The 11,451-nt window shown below is 37.1% G+C and overlaps 1 protein-coding gene across 1 annotated transcript; it reads left to right on the top strand.

The window, feature by feature from the left end:
• The first annotated feature begins 2,321 nt into the window (after positions 1–2,321).
• Positions 2,322–7,389, top strand: LOC122149030 (flocculation protein FLO11-like). Its single transcript, XM_042778182.1, has 3 exons — positions 2,322–2,582; positions 4,843–5,430; positions 6,534–7,389. The coding sequence occupies exons 1-3, from the start codon at positions 2,428–2,430 to the stop codon at positions 6,904–6,906; spliced, it is 1,116 nt and encodes a 371-aa protein (XP_042634116.1). The 5' UTR covers positions 2,322–2,427; the 3' UTR covers positions 6,907–7,389.
• The last annotated feature ends 4,062 nt before the right edge of the window (positions 7,390–11,451 follow it).

Here is an 11,451-nt window from a genome sequence, read left to right as displayed (position 1 = left end):
GTTTCAATTTGCATTTAAAAACAGAAGACATACTGAGAAGAAACACTGTTTTACCTTCACCCTTTGGGATCCAGCATTTACCTTTTGTTGTGGGCAGTCATTGTATTGTCTTTTAACGTGTTGAGCTGAGTTCAGTAGCCCTGGAAATAGACTAACGGCATTTACAGTATATTTTGCAAAAACTCCCCAATAATGAATATTTGTCATTGTTCAGAGCATTACAGTGAGGATATCCTGACCTATGAGGAGGTGGCACTTTACCATCAGCCGCCCAACCACAAGCGCCCCATCGCCCTGATTGGGCCACCCAACAGCGGACATGATGAACTAAGACAAAGATTGCTCTCCTTAGAGCCTGACCGATTCACCGGTGCAGTTCCACGTAAGATTATGCTTTTCTACAATTTTGGCTTAAAGTTATTTAACATGAAAGCCAAATTACAGGAGGAGACACAATGGCTAGCTTCCAAAACCTAGTGAGACGCATTAATATTGAGACGCCCTATTGTAAGTTGCTTTGGATAAAAGCATCTGCAAAATGACTAAATGTAAATATTTAAATTAATTGTCATAAGAGACTCATTACATTAATGCTGTAAAATCATGCCTATGTGGGGAGCTTTCAAATATTTGGAAAAGAACCAATAATTTTATTATTAAAGCAATAGTTTACCCCCCAAAAATAAAAATTTGCTATAATTCACTCACCCTCGGGACATCGAAGATATAGATGAGTTTGTTTCTTCATGGGAACAGATTTGGAGTAATGTAGCATCACATCACTTGATCACCAATGGATGCTCTGCAGTGAATGGGTGCCATCAGAATGAGAGTCCAAACAGCTGCTAAAAACATCACAATAATCCACAAGTAATCCACATCACTAGTCCAGTCCAGTGATAACTACTATTACTATAACCACTCCAGTCCAATGTTTGTAAGAAAAAAAATCCATCAAGCCATTTTAAACCGTCACTTCTGGCTAAAATATGAGTTCCTTCCTAATCCATAATAATGTTTAATCTAGTGAAAACATCCATCTCTTGTTGTCCTCACACATCAAAATCCACACACATATTTGTTTTGAACTGTTTTGGCTTGTGAATGATGATTGATCTGTGAATATTTCTCTCCTAAATCAAACGAGATGACTGGAGAAAGCAGTATTATGGATAAAGGATTTTGTTTTAAAGTTAAATGCCTCAATGCTGCATTTGTTTCTTACAAACACACAGCTTTTGGCTTCACAAGTTTTTAACTGATGGACTGGAGTGGTGTGGATTACTTGTGGATTATTGTGATGCTTTTATCAGCTGTTTGGACTCTCATTCTGACGGCACCCATTCACTCTAGAGCATCCACTGCTGAGCAATTGATGAAATGCTAATTTTTTTTTTTTTTTTAGTTTTGGGTGAACGATTTCTTTAAGAAAAACTGGGTTAAATACAACCATGAATTAATGCATACTAACAGTCATGCATTTATAAACAGACTGTTATTTTGTTTACACATATCTATCGTACTTATGTGTGATTCTGAACATGTTACAGACACCACACGAAACCCCCGTGCACATGAGGTCAATGGCAGGGAGTACAACTTTGTATCTCGACAGAGCTTTGAATGTGACCTGGCTGCAGGGAAATTCATCGAGTCGGGCGAGTTTGAACAGAACCTGTACGGCACAAACACGGATTCAGTCAGACAGGTTATCAACTCAGGAAAAATCTGTTTGCTGTGTCTGCATCCCAGGGTAAGATGGAGTAAGAGCCCATAATGGCATTTGCCAAGTACAACATGCATTGAATTAATTGGGCGTATGACATGTGTGATATGATTTAAAAAAAAGCAAAATGTCAGTAAAGTAATGTGCAATAACAGAGTGCAATTAAGAAATTGCATGACCAGACAAAATATGAAATAACAAGGGAAAGCATATATTTACATTCATTAAAAAGAGCAGTAAAATATAATAATAATAATAATAATAATAATATAGAGCAGTATTTATCTAGATATTTTATTCTTTAAATTAACATTATTTTTTTAATATTATTTAGCCTATATTTATTGCCAAACATTTTAACAATATGACACAACCACAGAGACAAAACAAACAAAAAGACAAGGACCTGCATTGAAATAAATATTTTTACATTTAAAAAAACATGTCTTTTTATATTTGGTTCTTAAAATATAAATAAAAGGGTCTACTTTTCGGTTCACGTCGCATTACTGATGATCTCAGCCTTTCGTTGACACGTCACTCAAGATTGTGTTCCAATCAGAGACTGCGACGATCTCTACGTAGCAGTGGGAGGCGGGGCTTACACAGAACGCTCTCCGGCGCTGTGCGCGCGTGTTCTGCAGCGTCTGAACCTGGTTTGAGGAGGCTGCGTTTAGTTTTCTTCGCCTTTTCTGCTCGAAATGGCATCAGCGGAGGATGTCGGAGCGAAAAGGCAAATGTTTTATGAAATCGAGTGCGTAATAGAAGATTGCGATACCGAAGCTGGATACAAACCTCTGTCAGACAGCGACGAGCTCGACGATTCGGCGGAGGAGGACGAACTGCGGGAAGAAGAGTGAGTAACGCGTCAGTTGTGTAGTGTTTTTACCTGTTGTTGGGGTAGAAAAATATATTTTTATTGCTTAATGCAAAATGCAGTTCTTAAAGATAGACAGGAAAAACAGTGCTTGCAAGACTCCAAAGCATAAAAGCATAATTTAGCATAAAAACCACATAAAATCAATACACTAATAAATAATATTTTTTTATTTATAACGTGTGTGTGTGTGTGTGTGTGTGTGTGTGTGTGTGTGTGTGTGTTTGTACAATATATGTATGTATATAGTTACATTATAAAAAAAATCTCATCTGGGAAACGGGCCAAAATCTAAATGGCGTCATCTTGCACTCAGGGGCGTGCCCTTATTTTTGTCCAGTTAAATGCTCTTTAGAATTATAAAGTCCAGTCACCTAAATATTGAGGATTATGGTTGGTGACAGTGCAGTTGAATATTATTTAAAAAAAAAATAGGGACGTGGCTGTTGATTCGCCCTATAATCCAAATTCTTAAAAACAGCAGCGATTCTTATATAGGCTGAAATGTATAGCTATATATTATTGGGAAAAAGCACAGTGATCATTTGTGCCCAAGAATGTCTATAATACATGGAGAAAGCAGTCAGTTTCTTCATTAATTACAGCATTGTTGCTATGCAACAAAAACAGCAATCTTTATGGGAGCTGTGCATGTATATGCTGTTTACAAAAAAAATATGCCGCTTTCAAAAAGAGACTTTCTCCTAATATTGCCACACCAGATATAATGCAAATAATCAGCAGAATGCATTCTCTTGTTTTAAGTTGAAAATTATTGACAGACAGAGGGCATTTCTAAATAAATTAAGTGGAAATGGGCATGGTGCTCCCCACACACACATACACACACTTATATATATGTATGTATGTATGTAACATTAACAGAGCCAGATAGGGCTACAATTTGGGTGGGAAAAAATCTAATTAAAATTTTCCTTTTCTTTTTTTATTTATTAAATAAGCTATGGGTTTGCTGTGATTTTTTTTTTTTTTAATTTAATTTAAAAAAATTTTTTTTTTTTTTTTTTTTGTAGGGAGGCAGTATTTGGCCGTGTATAATTCTGTGTATAAAATTCAGTATTTTGCCAAAACTGTTTATATCAATATGACCATAAATAATAATAATGATTATTACTACTACTAAGTATGGAAGCAAAATAAACAAATTGAGGAATGTTGCTATGGTAATATTTCAGTGTGAAATAAAAAAATAAATAAGAAAAACAATACAATAAAAAATAAATAATAATTTCACAGTACCACTGTAAAATTACCATACTAATATTTACCACTGTCTTAAATCATTTTCAAATGTTTATTTTGGTGGGACAACAGCAGGGAGCCAGTAAAGTTTCACCTTTGTTGTCAACAGCGGTTTATGCGCACTTCTCATTACAAGTTTGGGAATATGGTTGGTGTTTGTTGCGTTCTTAAATGCACATTATAAGCGACCCAATCTCAGAGCAGTTTTCTTGGGATGCCCGTAGCACAACGGTGCTTTATGTCAGCGCTGTCTACAAGGCTATCAGCGCTGACAACTCAGAGCACATTCATAGATGAGTTTATGTAGAGCAGCATTTCCTGTGAACCGAGATGCTGAAAAAACTGCATCATGAGCTGCTCGTGTGTAAATGAACACAGTGCAGCGTTACACTCTGAAACACAGCACATATTTTTAATCACAGCCTTTGCTATTTTTTAAGCCATATGTATATTTAGCATCTGTTCTTATTTATCATAACAAAGATAAAATATCTGAATGACTTTTAACGGAGAATGTGAACATAAAAATAACTAATTTTTGAAAATTTGCTCATTTTGACTCATTTTGCCAGCACAGGTCACATATTGCTTTTTCAGTTTTGTTTAGATTAATCATGAGAAAGGTCTGACTTTGCGTTTTCAGTGATGTCTGTCAGATAGTAGGCACATTTTATGTCATATTCCTAACAATCACTGTCAGGACCTTTAAAATCTTTAAACTTATAGAAGTTTGCAAAGACATAGCATAGATTTCAACCTTGTTGAAATCTTGTTGAAGCTTGTGTAAAGCGGTTTGACCTGAATTAATATCAGATGATACAATAAAGAATAGCAAAACAATCTTGCAAGCACTTTAGTCAATGCATCTATTGTTTCCAATCATGCATTATTTTTTACCCTATGCTTTTTATGCCTAAAGCACAATAGACCTCTTTAATGTGATATAACAATTAAGTGTATTCATTATATGTTACAGTATTGATTCTTCTGAAGAATGGAAGCCTCTCAGGCGCTCAAAACTTAAGAGGAACTCATCCTCCTCGCCTTCATCGTCTTTACCACACCGGAGAGGACGGCCATCTAAATATGCTCTGAAACCCTCCCCAGAGGCACCAGTGACGGCCCGTACGCCTAAAAACACCCCAGCCGTCTCCTTACCTCGACGGAGAGGCAGACCGCCTAAGGACAAATCAAAAGCCAAACTCTTTCCTAAACCCACCCCATATGCCACAATCGTGCCTAAACCCCCCCCTTATGCCACGCTGATCCCTAATTCCTCCATTAAATTCGGCCCTCATTCCACATCCACTGTTACACTTAACCCTAATTTAACTCCTATAACCCTTACCAATGCCTCATCCTCCATTAAACTGAACCCTAATTCTACACCCGTACTCATCTCTAATCCCGCTTCCACTTTTAAACTCGGCCCGGATTCCTCACCCACCTCCAGTCAGGTGCCGATAGCCACGCTCATCTGTACACCCACATCAACGGGGCTTCTGTTAGATGGCGACACCAATGAGATCAAGTCAGTGAAGGAAGAGGAACCATGGGAAGAGAAGTGAGTAAATGCATGTGTAAATTAATTTACATTTATTTATTGTTTTATTTTGATTTATGGATATAATGCATGAAAGCCTGTTTTTGCTACAAAATAAACAATGAAAAGGGGTAATTACGACTTTTTAATCTCACAATTTGGAATTTTTCTCAGAATTCTGCATATATATCAGAATTCAGAAACTTAAACACTTTTCAGAATTCAAAACCTTTTTCTTAGAATTCTGAGTCTATATCTTGCAATTCTCTCTCTCTCTCTCTCTCTCTCTATATATATATATATATATATTATATATATATATATAAAAGTAATTGTGATCTCACAATTCTGACTTTTTCTTTTTGCAATTGTGAGTTTATATTTCACAATTTGGGCTTTTTCTCAGAACTGTGAGTTATAAACTCAATTTTGAGTTAACGTGCACAGCTGTAAGGTTATATCTTGCAATTCTGATTTTTTTTCCTCACAGTCCTAAGAAAAAAAATTGTGAGACATAAACTCAGAATTGCAAGAAAAAAGATTGTTGTGAGATAAAAAGTCGCAATTACCTTCCTTTTTTTAAATCCTGTGGCTTATTTTTTTTTCTCTTTGCTTTGCCGCATTGGAGGAAAAAAAAAAAAAAAAAAAAAAAAAAAAAATCTATATATATATATATATATTTATATATAATATATATATATATAATATATATATATGTTATATATATGTTATATAAAATTAGCATTTTATTCAGCAAAGACACAACTGATCAAACGTGACAGTGAAAACATTTGTAATATGACAAAATATTTTATTAATAATGTAAAAGAACAAAATAATGACAATAAATGTATTTGTGTGCAGCAAATCAACTTATTATAAATATTTTTGTTTTAAAATATTTTACAGTTATTTAAAATTGTATTAATAATTCACTATATCTCGGTTTTTACTGTATTTCTTACCAAACAAATGCCTTGGTGAGCATTAGAGACTTCTTTTTAAAAACATTAAAAAAAACTTTCCAACCCCAAACGTTTGAACCATAGTGTTTGTATATTGTTAATGTGCTGTAAATTGTGCCACGTGCATGCATAATGAAGCATGTTTGGTTTGTGTTACAGTGTGGATGCTATTGAAGAATGGCCTTTTACAAAGGAAGAAAGACGAGAGGGCTCAGAATCACCAAATGCAAAGAGACAACGACTCTCATCCCCAATCCCTCAATCCACAACACGTCCACGGACAGACGGGCCCTTGAAGCACACCTCAAAAACTACCCCTAGTCCCCTGCCTGAACTAGCACCCATAGACACTTCTGATCATGAACCCACAACCACTTATGAACCATTGACCTCAGTACCTACCACTAAACCCACATCTGATCCCAAACCTAATCCTGCACCCACCAGGCCTCGGGCCGACAGCGACCTCGATGGTGACAGCGACGAGATCAGTGATTCAGGGAGGGAAGAGGAACTGTGGGAAGAAGAGTGAGTAAGGAAGTCTTGCATTTATGGTAGCGTTTTGTCATTCGGGGTCATTAACACAGAAAGCATTTTTGCATTTATTAAAAAGTTCTCTATACGTTGAATTTGTTTGCAAAAGATACAAGACACGATCGCAGTGGTCAAAGGCGTCCATCTAGTAGAATGCAAAAACATGTGTTTTTATACAAAATAAAATTCTATGCAATGAAAGCCACTGCTTTCTGTTCATGTTTCTCTCTTATTTTTAAATAACTATCAAAATCTTGCAGATTCTTGAAGGGTTATGTCAGGTGAACACTTACTGGACTGAAGCTACCTAGGTTTACTTGGTTTTCCATACATCATTTTTAAAAACATTTTGTTCAAATGTGAGTATCAAATATGATCCATCAGGTTTTTGAGGAACGTTTATTTGTTCATCTCTCAGGCATCATTGTATCGGATTGCATTATATGTATTGCCCTCCACAATAAAAATGACAGTGCTTCAATCATAAAGGGTTTCCGTGGGTCATTAAAAAGTCTAAAAAATCTGAGATTTGAATAAAATCTCTTAAACGTGTATTTTTTATTGAATTGAGGTATCTGATTTAAGATATAGCATTTTACTACAACTCGATGTTATTGTATGTAGTCTTGTTTACATATGTAACATTTTGCAAAAAATTATGTATTGTGATTTTGTGAGAGTGCTTTTCATAAATATTAGCATGGCTGCACATGTGATATTGATTTAACAGTTCAATAAACAGTCAATAAATACAGTAAATTCAGTATATATTAAATATAAAATAAAATACCAAATACAAATGAAAAATTAAACAAATTAAAACACAAAACAAATCATAACCATCTTAAATCAACAAAACAGACACACATACATGCTTCATTGCAGAAAGTCTTAGCGTTTTGAGCAAATCAGTTTAATTAATGATTCAGTGATCCATTCATAAAGACAGCTGTCACTTTCTTCTTTCCTGAATGAATCAGCCATTTGAACAAATCGGTTGAATTAATGACACACTAAACTCACGCAAAAGACAGTGACTTGCTGCTACCAACTGGTGGTTTTATATTTAAAGTACTGGTACCTTTTAATTTAAATAATTAATTAAAAACCAGCCTCATAGCATTATTTATGCAGTTGTAAATGCATTCAAAAACTTGCTCAGTAAAATATTGTTTAATAGTATAATGTTGACTCCAAAAAAAAAATTTTTTTTTTTTGTCAATATTGAACAGACACCCTGTGTACAATATTTTATTTTTTCATGTCCTAAAAAGGTCTTTAAAAGCCTTAAATTTGACTTTAAAATGTGCAGCAATCCAGTCATAAAACCAAGCATTTAAATCTCACCTTACTATGACATATTATTGGGAGATGGTGAAAACTGATATTTATATGCATTTCAGATTACTTTTTGAACATAGAACCTGCACCTTGCATATTTTTGCTCAGTTTGGCACCTTGAATAAATTTGAAGTGTTTTTTTTCCTCAAATATGAATCCCATTTTCAATAAAAGCCTGATGTATCAAATATGATACTCAATAAAAACACATGCAGACTTTATTTTTTATTTTTTGAATTACATCTAAAGGGTCCTTAAAGTTAAATGTGTTTTTTTTTTTCTTTTGGACTCCACTAAGTCCTTGCATATAAAGTGTGTTTGTTTTGTATTACAGTCTTGATTCTGGTGATGACTGGAACCCTCTTCTGGAAAGTCCAGATCATCCAAAATCACCTGCATCAGCTCAGTCACCAAGAGCAGGCAACCCCCCCACACCCACATCATCAGGACCAATAGACAAACTCTCTCTATCCGAACCTGCTCCTGAAGCCACGCCCACTTTTGAACCCATTCCAACAACCGACCACAATTCCACTCCCACACCTACCCTTAATCCAGCACCGACTTTACCACGGCGAAGAGGCCGGCCACGAAAGCATGCTTTAAAACTCAACCTCACACCTAAACCAACCCCTGATCGCGCTCCTACAGCTATCACTAAATCATTACCAGCTGCTGATTCCACTCCTGTAACCATCTCCGATCCCTCCGCTGATCCCATCCTTGCGTCAAGTTTAGATCCTGCTCCCAAGCCCGTTATCTCCACCAATTCCAAACCCAATCACGAACCTACTTCCACTTCTGAACCCACTTTGACCGAAGAGAAATCGAAGCCCGTTGCAACTACTTATTCAACAAGGCAAACCAGAAGCAGGTTGTCTTCAGCTTTGGATTCACCTTGGATGAAAATTGAGAGTAAGCCAGATAAGTGGCTTGATATCAGCAATGAGGATGAGGAACCGGTACTACCGAATTTCTCTCCCAAGAGATCTCCAGGTCCACAGCTCAGAGCAGACGCAACATATACGCCCTTACAGTTGTTCCAACTCTTTTTCACCAACTCTGCTGTCAAGACAATTGTCAGAAACACTAACAGCAATGCCGAAAGGAAGGTGAAAGCTGGAAAGTTGTTCGTCTGGGTACCTCTAACCGTAGCTGAGTTCTACTCATATGTGGCGTTAGTTCTCTACATGGGGCTGGTGAAGGCAAAGTCAATAGCGGACTACTGGGCGAGAAAACAAATGTACAATTTTTCGTACCCGCGGTCCATCATGTCCCAAGCAAGATTTCAGGCCATCTCCTGGAATCTTTACCTCTGTGATCCTCAGGAGGACGAGAAGAACAACAAGAAGAAAGGCACCGCAGGTTGTGACCGACTGCTCAAAATCAAGCCTCTGTACACGGACGTTCTTTCGGCGTGTAGGCAAATCACTTTTCACCCCAACATGAGAGAATGGACGATACAAAAGTCTATCACAAAACTAAAACTGATACATAAACGAAAACGAATATTATGAATGATCAAAACTCCAACTAATACGCGGGGCTAACAACATCTCTTCGTTCTTGCCGATTCGTCCTGCGGGCGACACCTCGGTAATTTCTTACCTGGTGTATGAAGGAAAGACTCAACAAAATCATCGGGGTAAAGGTGCCGGGTATGTGATTCGGGTTAATGAGATCTACTGGATCACAGAGGTGTCTTCGGCGCATGGGTTATAGCGTTAATACCATAGAGACAATTTCTACACCAGCCCCCCGACTCTTTTCTTGGATTTGTGGCAGTAACGGCATCCTCGCTGTGGCACATTTGCGCCATTGTTGACAGGTTGTACCGAAGGCCAACGGACCTGAGCGGGACAGATTCTGAATTGGGATCCAAATTTCGTGTGGTGTCGACGCTAAGGTCATCTTATCTTTGTCAAAGGTTATGGACGCGAGAGAAAGTCCTCATGTGTTCCTCAGTTCAAACAAGGCGTTATACGGGGGATTACGGTTCACCAGGGAATGCCAAGGGTTTACTGATGGGGTTTGGACCAAGAAACACGTCTAATTCCTGTTCCATCTGCTGTGAAGGACTACAGCAAATACATGGGAGGTGTTGATCTCTTGGATTCCCTCATAGATTATTATAATGTCCTCCACAAAACCACAAAATGGTACAAGACCTTCTTCTTCCATCTTCTTGACATCGCAGTGGTCAACAGTTTCATCCTTCACCGAGAATTGGCGAAAGCTCGCAAAAATTGTTTACGCAAAAACTTTTTACAGAACTCCCACTCACTCAAAAAATAACTAGCAAGTACCGTGGGTTCAGAACTCGCACCGTTGCGGGCAGAGCATAATGAATCCCTCTTCGTTGCTCTGCCAGCAAGCATCCCTCAAACATCAGCCCCGAAGCATCTCCATAAGGAAGTCTGCACAGGTGCCTCCAGCCCCTAATGAAACGAATGCATACTCGCCGTCCGACACGGAATCATTTCCTCCATCCTCACCTGCCCAGACGAAGCAATGCTATCCAGAGTATTTCAGTTCTGATGCTACGCATGGGAGGAGGAGGGTTGTGGCATGTGCAAATGCGGAGATATAAAGGTCAAGACTCCCATATAGCTGCTCCCACTGCAAAGGTGGCATGTCGACTTTGCATGTTTGGATATTTTTGGGATTCAAGAAATGGCACATAGATTATTACCCTGAAGATTTGTAGATATGTTGCATGTTTGGATATTTTTGGGATCTTTTATGACCATTTTTCATTTTGTATGAACTTGTTACTTGTATAGTTATGACTCTATTAAATACAACTACAAGTGATATAGTATCTTGTTTTCCGTTTGCAGCATTGTGTACATTTTTATCAGGTGCTTTTTCTACCAAAAGGCCACGAGCACTGCACTGAAATCACAGTGTTCCTCATCGAAATTAGAAATGATGATTTTAAAGTGACTGAGGATCTCAACAAACCCAACACAACAACACTAACTCACTGATGTCCGGAAACCTGTTTATATCCCGGTTCAAAGTGATTGAGGATCTCAACAAACCCAACACAACAACACTAACTCACTGATGTCAGGAAACCTGTTTGAAAACCAGTTATTTTACTAGATTAGGTTTTGTTTTATATATATATATATATTCATAATATATATATATATATATATATATATATATATAATATAATTAGTAATCAATTTATATA

The sequence above is a fragment of the Cyprinus carpio genome, chromosome A20 (assembly GCF_018340385.1).
Source record: "Cyprinus carpio isolate SPL01 chromosome A20, ASM1834038v1, whole genome shotgun sequence".
Classification (NCBI taxonomy): domain Eukaryota; kingdom Metazoa; phylum Chordata; class Actinopteri; order Cypriniformes; family Cyprinidae; genus Cyprinus; species Cyprinus carpio.
The sequence above is the reverse complement of the archived record's forward strand: the minus strand, read 5'-3'. Positions and strand labels throughout refer to the sequence as shown.